Source organism: Acanthisitta chloris, unplaced genomic scaffold (genome assembly GCF_000695815.1).
Source record: "Acanthisitta chloris isolate BGI_N310 unplaced genomic scaffold, ASM69581v1 scaffold33374, whole genome shotgun sequence".
In the NCBI taxonomy this organism is placed as follows: Eukaryota; Metazoa; Chordata; class Aves; order Passeriformes; family Acanthisittidae; genus Acanthisitta; species Acanthisitta chloris.
The window spans coordinates 4,533-18,595 of NW_008670392.1; the positions used below are offsets into that span (position 1 = coordinate 4,533).

The window sequence follows — 14,063 nt, forward strand, 5'->3', positions numbered from 1 at the left end:
GCAATCACCTGGTCCAAGAAAGCCCTGTCATCCCTCAGGTCCTCAGCATCCTGCCTGCGACATGTCTTTGCCTGGAAAGCTTCCAGGAAAGCCTGTTTCTGCTCAGCCTGCAGCAGGAGTGAGAGCCCCTGGGCAATGTCCTCCAGGCTCTCATTCACCCAGACAAACTCTTCGCCAGCACTGCGGGCTCGCAGGAACTTCTGGATCCAGCTGGTCTGGCTGTATTTCGTCACCAGTTTCTGGGCTTCCCCCAGTGCCCAGAGCAGTTTCTTCAGCAGTTCCTCTTCTTGGTGGGACATGTGTTGTGATGGCTGAGCCCTGAGGACCCTCACAGGTTCCAGCAGGATCTGGATGCGCTCCATGAGGCGCTGGCACTGGTGCTTACAGCACTTCACCTGCTCAAATTGGGCATAGATGGCCTGGGCCACGGAGAGGACCCTCTCCACAGTGTCCATACTTGCAGCAAAGGGCTTGGCCACTGGGGATGTGGGCTGGCAGCGTCTGGTGGAGGTGAGCCTTGTGCACTGCTTGGAGATCAGCTGGATGCAGCTCTTACACGTCTTCCACCCTAAGGAGCAGCCCTGATATGACACACCACCCTCCAGGTCTCCCAGGGCCCCTTACATCTCCTCTGGTTGCTTTGCTTTCTCTGCTTTGCCTGGCTGTTCATACAGAATGGAGTGGGAACGCACAGAGACATCGGTAGCCACAGTAGTGACACATCTTACTCTGGACTAGCAAGACATATTTTGGCTTGATTTATGTACATTAATTTAGTGTGAGCCATCCCAGAGGGCTTACACCCAGAGAGGCAGGGTCAGGAGTGACCCAAGAAGCATTCCCTGGCCAGCATTCCCTGGCTCCAGCCGTGCTCCACACTGGGGTCCTGCCTGCAGAGCCTACATCTTCTACCATAAAGATCCATTTTCATTTCTACCCAATGCCTCTCTCTGTTGCCACCCATCTAATAAAAGCTTGCATGTCTTCACAGCCTCAGCACCTCCAGCTTCTCTATTTTCTCCCAATATCCCACAAGATTTTAAATCAAACTCTTTCTGTGTGCTCAGCATCCACGCCAGGATGGTCCCTGCTTCCCAGCCCACATCCAGGCAGCAGGGACAGAAAAACACTCCTGTGGCAGGGAAATTAGCAGCACACTAGTGATGCAGCCAGCACTAAGAGAGGGGAAACAAGAAGGAAACACACCCAGAAACCAGCTGCAGCCACTCTCCCGTCCTCTTCAGGCTCTCTCCAGCACAGCCCCCGAGGAAGAAGCTTGTCCTCTTGCTGAGAGAAATCAGCTGTTACCTGGTCCTGCTTCGCTGCCCTCCTCCTTGGCCGTGTCTGCAGACTGGAGAGGCAGGGCAGGATGAGCACACATTTATAGAGTGTGTTCCCTGGCCACTGCTCCGGCTGCAGCGGAAGGGACATTGTGCAACCCACTGCAGCTTCCCACGCCACAACAGCTCCCCATTCCCGGAAAGCTGCTTGGGGTATCCCCAGGGGCTGTATGCCCCTGTGCTGGGTTTTGCCAGGTCAAACTAGGAATTGCCCACAGGAAGCGCATCAGGAGGGAGAGGATGTGGAGGCTATGCCCCTGTATTGATGCTTGCTGCTATTTCAAGCACCCCTTGAAACAGGAGGTGCTTTCTGCTGTGCTGTCACCTGTGGCAAGGCTTGCCCAGGGCACTGTAACACCTGCAGCATCAGCTCCACGTCCTGCTCAGCTTTCTGCACTCCCAGCAAGACTCTCTGAAGAACACCCATCCTGCATGAGGGGTGTTGGTCCTTTGGGACCTACTGCTCCCCTCTCCACCCCTGCAGCCTGAGGACCCCCCAGCACCAAAGGAAGTGAGCTGTGGGCACTGGTGCTGGAAACAGCACTTGAACTCTGCGGGGAGCACAGGAAGTTTTGCAGGTGACTTCGTCAGAGGGCCAGGCTGGTTTTGGGAAGCATGGGGCAGCATGTGATGCCGTTGCCCAACTTCAGAGAGAAGCAGCAGCTTCAGCTAGTTTCTGCTTACTGAGAGCCCGGGGTCACAAAGGTTTGCTACAGATGTCCCCTGCAAAGTCCTTCCCTCACTGTGGTCAATGAGTGGAACCAAGAAAGGTGACACTGAGGGCCATCAGCACCCAGAAACAAATGCACAAAAGGCGAGAGAATGTGGGAGCAGCACTGGGAGATACATTTGCCAGAGTCTTTGTAAAAGGCTTTATTTTTCAAAATATACAGTTTATTTACAATTGTAGTGTCTACAGTTTTACATATAACATTATTCCAAACCTTTAAATATCTGCAGTAAACATTAGGGAAAAAATAATAAAAAATAAAATCACAGGAGCAGTGAAAAAAGGCATCTCAGAGTAATTCTGTTCATCGGAGTTTGAGTTTCAAGTAGACAATGTCTATGAAAACCATGAACTTGATAAATCTGGTGGAGAGATACAGGTGTTCTGGTTAGAAAAAGACACGATCCAGACCTGCAGGATCCCCCAAGGGGGCTGCAGGCCAAGAAAACCCTGTGCTGAGATCGGGCCAGGAGAAGGACCTAGGATGTGGAATCCCCTCGGCGCGAGTTAGGCGATAGGGTTAATTGCAGCGTGTTGGATGCCCTGGGGAAAGGGTACCCTGGGAGGGCCAGGGGCTCTGCGGGGCTCTGGCAGGGCAGAGGAGGGAGGGCAGCATCAGGCACTTCATCTCTCAGGCAGCAGACCTGCCCGTGCATCCGTGGCCTGGAGCTGGAGGGCAGCGAGGAAGGGGCAGGAGCCCCCGAGGGAGCCCCACAACCTCCTCCTCCCCTTTGCTGTCCCCTTGGACAGTTGGACTGCAGTACTCTACGAGGATGCTCCAGTGTGGAGCCACCGCTGTTGCACAGCTCCCAGGAAGGGGGCAGGGGCCAAGGGCTGGGGAGGGACAGAGCCAGCCCCCGCCCAGGAGGGACAGAGCCAGCAGCTGGGCACCGTGCTGGAGCTGTCAGTCCTCTTTCTCAAAGGTCTCCTCGGGGATGAGTGTCCGGAACGGGTGATCCCAGAAGCGTGTGCTGATGCCAAAGCCTGCGGGCAGGGGAGAGAGTGCTCAGCCCATGGCACCACCATCAATGGAGTGGTGCAGGGGCTCTGTGTTAACTGGTGAGGGAGGACGGCAAAGTGGGGACAAGGAGGAAGAGCAGAGGGAGCAGGAGCCATCAGCCCCATGGATGATAGCTTATCTGGATGGGGCGTTTTCTCCTAGGAAACCGGGCAAAGGGCAGGTTGAGCAAGCGCTGGGCTGGGGAAGGTGTGGGGTGGATCTGGGGAAGCCCGTGGCCTCACCCTGCACCCGCCAACGCCTCCTGGTAGGAGGAGATGCTCCCTTAGGCAAGGACAAGCACTCACATCCCAGCACAATGGGGGCTTGGCCTCTGCCCTGGCATCCCCAGGTAGCATTGATGCCTGTCTGTGTGACAGGTTGCTGCCTTCACCCCTGCACTGCTCTGGCTCTACATCCTCAACCTGGGGGCTGAGAAACGTGCCCCGTGGGCTGCAGCACCTCATGTGCTGTTCCCCCAGCAGTGCAGTGCTTGACTTTCCCCATCCCAAATCCCAACACCAAGTATTTTGGAGCATCAGCTGCACACATGCAGGTAGACTGGGCTTTAACAGCCTTTGCCCCCACCAGCATGCACAGGGAACATGACACTACCTGATTTTTGGTGTTCAAAGTGGTGCTTGACGTGATAAGCCTTCAGGCCATACAGGTAGGTGCCTTTTTTGGGTGAGCCGTAGTGGAGGTAATAGTGCATCATGTCGTAGATGACGTAGCCGCAGAGCCCCCCGACAAACACGGAGAGCCCCAGCACCTCGGGCAGCAGCAGCCGCAGGACACCGTAGAAGAAGCCGATCACCAGTGAGGCTGGCACGGGAGGGAACACCAGGCGGGAGCTGTCGAAGGGAGACTGGAAACAGAGAGGGATGGTGGGACAAGCAGCTCCTAGCTCACCCTACCTCCCCTAGCACATCCCTGCCAAGCATTAGGGAAGCCCATTTGGGAGAAGCCAACCCCAGAAACCCTCCCCAAAGGTGTACCCGGTGGTAAGAGCAGCTCTCCATGCATGCCAAGGTGGCCTGGCAGGTGGTGGCTTTGGCTCGCAGGTCCCAGGCTCCACAAGGACATTTCCTCCAGCGAAGCTAGAGGGAGCCCATGGCTTTTTTGGTCTTCCCCCTCACCCAGTCAGAGCTTGCCGATTTAACTCCAGCTCCTCCAAGCCCTCGTCGGTGTTGGGTAAGGGCCCTGCCTGGATGCCACCAGTCACGTTAAACAGGCACAAACAGGCTCTACCTGGGCAAAGGCCACACAGAAACAGGCTGTGCCAGAGCAAAGGGCACCATTCCCATGGCCCGGCAGGCGCCAGTGGAGGCAGGAGCTACGACTCACCTTGTGATGCTGCCCATGCAGCAAGAAATGCAGCGTGATGAGATAGTAGTTACTAGCAGGTGGCTTCATGTGGAAGACAAAGCGATGGATGAGGTACTCTAGCAGGGACCACAGGAACATCCCCAGGAGGAAGATGAAGGGGAAGTAGTATTTGTGGACAGGGATGGAGTACTCTACACAAGGAGACATGCAGCGATCAGCAGGGCAGGCAACATGCACATGCTCTTATCCATCACCATCTTCCCATTGGCATCCAGGTGCTCTCCCTCCCTCCCACCTCTCATCTGCTTTCTGCTCTGAGCTTCCCCAGGAAGCTACCTTCCCAAACACTGCTCCAAAACATGTTTTCCTTTGATTCCCATTAATTTACAGAAACATTCAGCTTCTTGTGCTGCAAGGAGCCAGTGAGAGGAGGTCCCCTGCATCCAAGATGCCAAAAGGGGCTTGGACATGCACTCCAGGGACAGCCCCATCCTTACAAAGCTGCTTCGCCCATCAGAACAAGACAGGAAGGACCTTATCTGTGCAGGCAGCACTCGTGACAGTATAACAGTGTTGCTGGTGTTGGGGTTTCTTTTTTTCGAGGGGTGAAAAAGAATAGGTTTGTTGGGCACTTTCCCCCGCAGAGCATTTTTCAGCCACCTCCTTCTTTCAGGGCTGGCTGCCAGCACCGTGTCCTCACTAGTAAAATTCAGATCCCTGCAAAACCTGCTTATTTTTAGGAAATCAAACCAACAAAACCTTGGCAGCAAGGTGCCAAATGCCACAAGGAGCAGGGGGTGCCGGTGCAGCAGGCGCTCCACCCCGCAGCAGGGCACAGCTGGCACTGGGTGGCACCTTGCAAAAAAAATAGGGAACCCAGCAAAAAAAAAAAAAAAAAAAAGGGTAGAATGAATGCTGTGACCTGACTGCATTGACAGCCTGCCCTGGCCACACTTGTTATTCCCGGGGGAGCAGACAGTGGGAGATTCAAGGCCAGGCGCTTTGGGCAAACAAGCCCTGCACTGTGTGATGCCAGTGGCACTGAGAGCCGGGTTTGTTCGCCCGCCACGCCGGCATCCAGCCACGGCCTGGGTGGGCGTCAGCGTGGGGAGGAACACACCCCAGTGCTGGCAGGGCTCGGTTTTGGGGATGGAGGGAAGGGAGGCAAGAGAGAGCAGGCTGCAGCCCAGGTCAGTGGGCTCTGTGCCTCCATCCATCCCCCATGGGAACTGTCTTGTGGGTGAAAGGAGGGGATGGAGGTGGGTGAGCTCAGGTGGCTTCATGCAGGGGACATGGTGGTGGCTGCAGGGACAGGTGCTCACTTGCTGCTCTTGCATGTGGCCTGTGGTGAGCATGCACAGAAGGAGGGATGAGGAAGGTATGTGCAAGTCTCCCCTGGCCCTGGGCTGTCCTGCCCCTGGACCAAGAGGGGGAACAGTAAGCAAAGCCCTAAGGCTTTGCCGCTGCTCATACCTGTAGTGAAGGAGGAGAAGAGCCTGGTGTTGCCCTGAGCGAGGGAGGTGTAGCTGACCCAGCTGAGATAGAGCACCACTGGTGTCCATACCATGAACACCACATACCTACAGGGTAGAGGGAGATGTCAGAAGGAGTGTCCTGTTGGCTGGCGAGCCATTCCCCCTCCCTGTGGAGGCACCTGCTGGGGCACGGTGCAGACCCCAGGAGCTCACCATGCTGTCTTGGAGAGGAACTCGAGGATATCCGAGTGGAAGAGGCGGATGGGCCGATCCACAGGCTGGTGCACCCACTCGTCGTACTTCTCCCCCAAGTAGCCCACCTGCCACAGCAAGGGCTTCTGCCAGTCTACGAGATCCTGAGGGAGCAGAGAGCAGTTGTACCTCTGCAGGATCCACACACTGTCCTGGTACCAGGCACAAAGCTGAGCCACAGCTCCAGGATTTTGGGCTGTAAAGCCATTCCCATGCCCCACAAGCAGTTGCTTCTTGTTCCAAGGTGCCCTGAGCTCCCCACAAGCACCAGTGCAGGGCAGACAAGAGAAGGCAGACTCACATCAGCCCCATCTACCCACGAATGCAGGGCCTAGCTCACCCCTGTGCCACCAGGTACCTGCCAGCGGTTCAAGGTGAAAGTGGCTGTGCCTGGACCTTGCTCAGCATCAGGCCCTGATAATGGAGACTCTTTGTCTCTTGAGCTGCCAAGATTAGATAGCGGGCAGTGATACTCTGCAGTAGAACACCACTGGTAGGACATGGGTCCCATCCCCATGGCACTGCCCTGACCAAGGACTTGTCTCCTCGTGGGGAGGACGCGCAGGGCAGCCACAGCTGTTTGGGCACTCAGGCACTGAGGAGAGAAGTGGAAAAGGATGGGACAGTAGGGATGCAGGATGGGAACACAGACTCCAGCGCCGCTGCTGTGCATGGTTGCATTCAGCAAGAGCAAGAAGGGACCCGTGCAGGCACGTATGTTGGCATGGGATGAAAATAGGGAGGCACAACCAACAGCACTGCCTCTGCCACTGCTTGACATCCCTTGTTGTGTCTTCTGCTGGCCCAGCCAGATAACGTGGTTTCTTGGTCCCATGTTTGTTTCTTAAGGCCATGCTTCCCCAGCCAAGCCCCAGGCCTGGCAGGTCTTCTTCGGCCGCACGTGTCGCACAGCACTGGCATGGCAGTACGGCACCCAGGGTTGTCATGCCAGTGGTGGGGCATTTCAGGGCAAGGAGCCAAGGTGGCTGTGGGCATTCTGGGGCCTCTGCTGCAGGAAGGGATGGACATGATAGCTCAGGAGGAGAACCAACCCCAGCTGGTGCACGGGACAGGGATGGAGCCACACTCCCTTGGGAGGTAGGGGGAAAGTTTGAGCAAAAAGTTCACATTGAAATGGCACATTTGCTTTTAAAGGTGATCAGTGATAAATTATTAATATGGGGGTTGAAGGATGTTTCCGGCACAAAAAAAAAAGTCCCTTCTGCAAGATAAAAACATGCTCACCTATGAGTCAGGGCTGTGCAAGGCACAGCGGCCAGATGGTGCCGTGGAGGGCAGGGACAGCCAAAGGCACCTTGGGGGCAAATTCCCATTGCTGCAGCATGCTTGGGGAGGAGCTGGCAGGGCAGGGAGCACCCTGCACACACGGGGATCGCCCTGCCCAGGCCAGGGGAGCCCTTAATGCTCATTACCAGTGCTCAAGCAAGGGGATAAAATAAAAAAATAAATAAAGCAAGAAAAAAAATAAATAAAGAAAGCAAGGTGTGGCTTGGCAACACATCCCACTGAAAGGGTAAAGCTGCTGTCAGAGAAAACCATCTCTCCCACGCTGCTGCAATGGGAGCCTCCCAGTGTGGCCACGCCTGGGCAATAAAGCATGAGCAACGCCACTCGCACTGGGAGAAAGGGCAGAAGCAGATGGATCAACTCAGCTCCCTCACGCCATCCCTCCTGTCCCAGGGGTCAGCAGAAAGCCAGTGCTCGTGCAGAGGAGACCTGGTGTTCCCAGGAGCACACTGGCAAACAGTGTTCCAGAGGAACCCCAGACCTCTTACCTTCTCCACATCCACCGTTTTGTAGCAGAGATCTGTCTGTGCTGGGGTCTGGGCTGCAGCAGCCAGTGGCTTCTCATCCACAGTCTCGGATAAGCTCTGGAAAGAGAAGGAAAATCCTGTGGTGAAACATCAGTGGTGGACACAGCTGTGGACAATGATGGCTGTGGCACCCAGGGGCATGGACAGAGCAAGCTCGTGCCTGCCTGCTAAATAAATATGGGGAAAAATCTGATGTATTTAACTCAGTCAGTTCCTGCAAAGCAGGTTCCTGAGGGAAGCAGCCACCAGTGAGCTGTGCTGCCCTTCAGACTGTGCACCAAGCATCATGTGCTTGGGGCTTTCTGGAAACCTCCCTCCAAGCCTGGTGTTGGGAACATCCCATCCGTTGCTAGGATGGTGCTCCAGGGTGGCAATGCAGAAACTCCTGGAGCCTTGGCTAGCATTTCCCCCTGTAAATGGGCAGTGCCATAACAGAGCTCACCTTCCCACTGCCAGCAAAGCAAGGGGCATCTTTTGGTTAGTGCTCCCAATGCTGGCACCAGACCCCCTCCTCCCATCCCACTGCTCTCCAGCCTAGCTTGGTGCCTTGGTCCCCAGGGAAGCTTGGCTGCCAGAGATGGAGAGCATGGCACAGCCAGTGCCACCACCCTGGCTCTGGGCAAAGGAGAAAACACAGCAGGACAGAGTTCATCCCAGGGAAAAAGGCAAAGTGCCCTTCACAGAGCAACACTGGGCAGGGCACCTTTGCCACGGGCTATGGAATATGAGGAGTGGGGATTGGTTTTGGCTCGAAAGGGCACGCCGAGGTGCAGGGGACATGCTGGTGTAGTAGCAGCAGGGTGAAGACCACCTGCAGTCCCACTACCAGGGCTGGCTGAGGAACAGGAGAAACCTGCCATGTCTGATGCTTGGATGCAAACACATTGCTGGCTGCCAGCACTGGCCTCCTTCCCATGGCCATGCCAGCTCCGGCGCTGGCCGTGCTGCCGGGGGGCTCGGTGAGGTTGCACAACCCCCACCCCAGCCGTGCCCCCTGGCAGCAGTACCAGCTCCCCTTGCAGGACGTGCCAAACATGCCTTTTCTCCCTCTTTGTCACCTTGAGTTACCCATTAACCCGGACCAGGGTACGGCGTGGCCCGGCAGCCGCAGCACAGCCATACCCAATGGGACTTCCAGCCATGCTGCTTCCAGAGAGGAAGGGTTTCCTCCCAGCTCCTCGATAGATGCTCTCCCCACTACTCTGAGAGGGGTGCAATGCCATCATCATTCACTAGGATTACCCCCACTGGCAACCGTATGGGGGCTGAAATGCAGGAGAACTGGTGTCACCTCGCCGGGGCGGTCAGGACTTTACTCTGTGCCTGTTGGTGACACTGAGGCAGGGCTCAGGCACTGTTTGCTGACAGCAGGCACTCCTCACCAGCTGTGCTCCCACTCCGTTTCCTGGGCTAGCCAGATTTCAAGCCTTTGTTCCACTGGAGCAGCACTACCCACCTCTGAGGCAGCCCCTTGCTTGGGGCAGTGGGCAGGGAAGGAATATCTCCACCCAGCATTTCCAGCCTGGAATCCTGCAGACATCAATTTTACTGCAGGCAGAGCACTGATGTGAGGTGATGCCATGGACCACCTCCCTCTGCAAGGATTCCCACTGCTGCTTTCATCTTTTCACACTCTGTCCTTCAGCCAGACATCCTGAAACCCTGGAGCAGGTGGGGTGCCTTGAAATCCAGCCAGGCATGGTGAACTTATGGTTTTGCCTCTGCCCTGTGGGTACTTTGGAAGAAAATTTGGCTTTAAGAGAGAGAAACAGCTTATCGACACCCTGAGAAATGAGCTGGTGCTCTCTACCTCCATGCTTGCACCACAGCCTAGCCGGCAGCAGGAAGGATGCTTAAGAAAGTCAGGCTGATGCAATGCCCAGCACACTCCTCCCTTTTCCGAAATGTTCACACGCCTCCAGCTTCCCTGCCCATGGATGCCCCAGCACCGTGTCATGTCCTGAGGCTTCCCTGTCTTCCCAGGTCAGGGAGGTAGTTGGAGGGCTTGCATCCCACCTCACCACTAGCACCTGGGCTGGGTGTCACCAGTGGGATGTCATTGTCCTGCATGCTACAGCAGCTCCCTCTCATCACCTGAGTCTTCCTTCTCCTCAGCCAGGGAGTAGGAGGAAGGCTCTCCTCTTGCTCACCCTGGGGCTGGCAATTAAAAGACCGGTAGCCGTGGCGCAACCAGGATGCAAACCACGCCGGTGTGCCCCGCCTGGCTCCCCAGAGCCGTGACATGCTCCTGCCTGCCCCAAGCACGAAGGGGCCCCACAGGGATCCAGCCCTCACTGGCCCCAGCAGTCCAGTGCTGGGGCTTCTGCTCATCCTCTTCCAAATAGGCAGTGGGTTGGAAGGAGGCTAAGGGGCTCTGCCAGAGCTGAGCTCTGCTGTCATCCGTGAGTGATGCTGATGCATCCGAGTTGTCCCCAGGCAAACAGGCCCTGCCAGGGAAGATGTGCAAGAGGCCTGATGTAACGAAGGGAGAGTTAACACCTACGAAGCACTGCCACCCTCAGCTGCCACCCCAAGTGAGCAGCCGCCCTACAAGGTACCAGCTCTCCTGCTGGGAAGCAATGGGGCCAAACACCCAGGGCATGGTGCTATCCAGTGACTGGGTGACCCAGCATCCATCTGCGAGCGTGCGGATCAGGTGGGGAGCTCAGCACCACTCCTGTACCAGCTGGAGAGCGCTGGCTATGCAGCCCTGCATCAGAGCTTGAGGCATTAAAAGAACAAAATCCAGCTGTGATGCGAGCAGTTACAGACAGGAGGGGTGGTCTGGTGCAGGGTTTGGTGTTCCTGGGATGCAGGCAGAGAAGCTGGAAACCTCCCCCAGGCCCAGGCAGGGCAATGCTGCCTGCAGACAGCAGCTCTGCCAACGGCCCAGACCCAGTTTTTCCACCTGTGCCCATTTGCCCAGTGAGTCAAACCCTGCAGGAGCCCTGCCATGCCTTTGAATTGCTCCAGAGTCTCCAGCACCTTCACCGAGCTTCTCAGCAGCTCAGTTTGCTTGTCCACATGGGACAAGCTCTGTTGGCAGTGCAGGTACAGGGACATGGCATGAGGACACCCCATGAGGAACAGAGAGCCCAAGCAAGGTCCCCACCCGTGGTGGCACTGTCCCAGCACCACCATCCCACCAGCATCGTGGTTCCTGGGCAGCAGTTGGCAGCACCCCAGGAGGTTGCATCTCAGCCCATTAAACACTGGGTGCAGCAGAACTGTTAAAAGAAAGTGAATTCAACTCCTTCTAATCATAGTGATAATATAAAAAGCCATTTCTTGTTACATCACATCCAAAGAGGTGCCCCAGGTGTTCCACTTATGTCCAAGCACACTCAGGCTGCAATGGAAAGTCAGGGCAAGCCTGACACACAGTGATGTGGGTGAAAGGAAGGGGAGGACACTAATCCCGAGAGGGACAGAGGATTTAGTGTGACTCATGGACACATCATGCAGCCCAAAGAGGCTGTGATGAAAGTCTCTCATTGCTTAAATTGGAGGGGTAATTAGATGATCCAGTTTCCTTCTAGCAAGGCTGCTAAAATCCACTGTTTCGTTTGAGTAATTATCACTTCTCACTTTGATCTCCCCTCTATGTCCTGCTTGCATAGATAAAACATTTGGGGGTTAATTTGTGCTTAGCCAAATGGGTCTGGATAACACAGAAGAGGGACCTACAGTCAAAGGAGGGAGCTGAGCTCCCAAGAGCCACAGGAAGGGGCACAAAGAGGCTGGTGGGATGAAGACTGGATCTTATCTTCCTCTTCGCCTCTCCTGCATTAACCATTTTTTCCACTTTTCTAAAACCCTGGAAATCCCTGGGTGGAGCAGGGAGGGGATTCTGGATACCTGTGGGACCAGGGCATCCTGAATCCCTCAGCATAGGGATGATGCAGCCCTGGGACTTGCAGTGTGTGAGGAGAGGCACTGACAAAGCCGTGGGGATTGGGAGCCAGACCGGGGCAAGGGCACACCTCCTTCCAAGAGCTCTTCAGGGTACACTTGCCCAAAAGCAGCCAAAGCATGAACCCAAGCACCACTGAGGGCATCAACCCCCTCCGGAGGAGATTTTTTTGGGGGTGGCAAGTCAGACAGAGCAGCTCACACATCAGTCCGTGCCGGACACTGCCCGGGCAGTCCCACTGTGCAGCTCTGATCCCTCCCCTCCGTGCTGCAAGCCGGGATGGTTTATCTGACACCAGGCAGTGTCTCCCTGCGCCCCAGCGTTATCACACCAGGTATTTGCATTGGGATGGTGGCAGCTCCCCTCGGCGCAGGCTGCGGTGCGAGAACCCGTTCGTCCGGTACCTTCCTTCGCCCCAACCCGTCGGGCTCGTCACGCCTGCAAGGAGGCGGCGGCTGGATGAGTGTCCCAACAGAGGAGGTGCCACTGCTGGGATCCGTCCGGGGAAAGAGCAGGCTGAGGCTGAAACAAAGCCCTGTCTGTGGTGCTGGGGCTGTGACATGGGGAGGACAACCAGTGAGCGCAAACAACCAGAGGGACCGACCGGTCACCGACCCTGCTGGGTTATCTGGAGGGGAACGCGACTGCTGGGCAGGCACAGGGGGCTGGGCTGGCCCCACTGCTCAGCATCCTGCCCACGGTGTGCTGCTGAGAGTCAGTAATCGGGTGGTGGTGCCCAGTGCTACGCTGCCTCCTGGAAGTTCACCTGATGATGGTGACACTTTCCCATTGCACTTTTGCTCCTGCAGCACAGGGCTGGCACAGTGGGGCCAGCACTGTGTCACAACAACCCATGCCCCATGCGGGCAGTTAGGGAGATGACCGGGCTCCTCCTCCCAGCAGTGGCTGCTCACCACCAGCAAGCCCCAGTGTCCAGCACCCTAGTCCCTGGTCGAGTGCTGACAGTACCAGGAAGAGTGTCCTGCTCCATTGCCCACCCTGTGCCACACACTGAACTCACCTCTCCAAAGATCCCAACACCTCCATGCTATGCTGACACCCCAGGGTCACCTGTCAGCCCTTCCTCCCAGCATGGCCAGGGTGGGATGTGGCCATGGAGTGGGACCCCATGGGTACCAGTCTCTGTACACCTGGCACACACTCTGTCATGGACCCTGTGCACCTCAGGGTCCCCAGCACCCTAGGCCCTACAAGGGAACCTTGGCACTCTGTACACCTCAGGCACCACTGATGCAGGACCCCAGGAGCCTCGAACATCCTCAGTCTCCTTCACCCCTCATGCCCTGTACACCTCAGATGCTACAGAGCCTGATCCTAAAGGTCCTGTGATGCTCAGCCCCAACACACACCACGTTTCACACAGCTCAGACTTTGACCCGGGTGCACTATACACCCTATTTGCTACACGCACCCCAGAAACTCTGCACACCCCAAACCCCATACAGCCTCTGCACAGCTTGGACCCTGAGAAGGCTGGACCTGGGGTGTCCTACAGACCCTATATGGCTCAGACCCTGTAGAGTTTGGACCTGGGGTGTCCTACAGACCCTGTGTGGCTCAGACCCTGTAGAGTTTGGACCTGGGGTGTCCTACAGACCCTGTGTGGCTCAGACCCTGTAGAGTTTGGACCTGGGGTGTCCTACAGACCCTGTGTGGCTCAGACCCTGTAGAGTTTGGACCTGGGGTGTCCTACAGACCCTGTGTGGCTCAGACCCTGTAGAGTTTGGATCTGGGGTGCCCTACAGACCCTGCACAGCTTAGACCTCATGCACTCTAGGCTTGGGGTGCTCTATAGACCCTGCACTGCTCAGATGTCACACAGCATGGACCCAGGGCACCCTATTGAAACTGTGCATGCTGAACCCAGGACACGGGGCACCCTATAGCCTCTGTACATCCCAGACCTGGGGTGCCCTATAGAAACTCTGTACGCACATGCCAGCCCTGGGACGTGGGGCACCCTGCAGAGACCCTATACATCCAGGACCAGGACGTGGGGCACCCTATAGAAACTCTGTACATGCCAGCCCCAGGAGCTGGGGCATCTGCCGGCCCTGGGACCCGGAGCACTCCATAGCCCCTGCTCACCCTGGACTCGGAACCAGGGGTACTCTATAGAGATGGGACATGCCCTCCCCGGGACCCCCTCCCTACAGCCCGTGCCCAGCCCG

General features: G+C 56.5%; 2 protein-coding genes across 2 annotated transcripts in view; both read right to left on the bottom strand.

The window, feature by feature from the left end:
- MLKL (mixed lineage kinase domain-like) overlaps positions 1 to 455 on the bottom strand; it is a 4,585-nt gene extending 4,130 nt beyond the window's left edge. The window contains exon 1 of the mRNA XM_009073665.1: positions 2 to 455. Coding sequence (XP_009071913.1) covers positions 2 to 455 — 454 coding nt within the window. The remainder of the gene's footprint in view (position 1) is intronic.
- A 2,519-nt stretch (positions 456 to 2,974) lies between these two features.
- FA2H (fatty acid 2-hydroxylase) lies at positions 2,975 to 8,015 on the bottom strand (the record flags this gene model as incomplete). The annotated part of the gene is made up of 6 exons (XM_009073666.1): positions 2,975 to 3,054; positions 3,683 to 3,935; positions 4,415 to 4,587; positions 5,870 to 5,976; positions 6,085 to 6,227; positions 7,920 to 8,015. Coding segments are annotated over 6 exons (852 nt in total), but the record flags the coding sequence as incomplete, so codon positions are not given.
- Between the last annotated feature and the right edge of the window lie 6,048 nt (positions 8,016 to 14,063).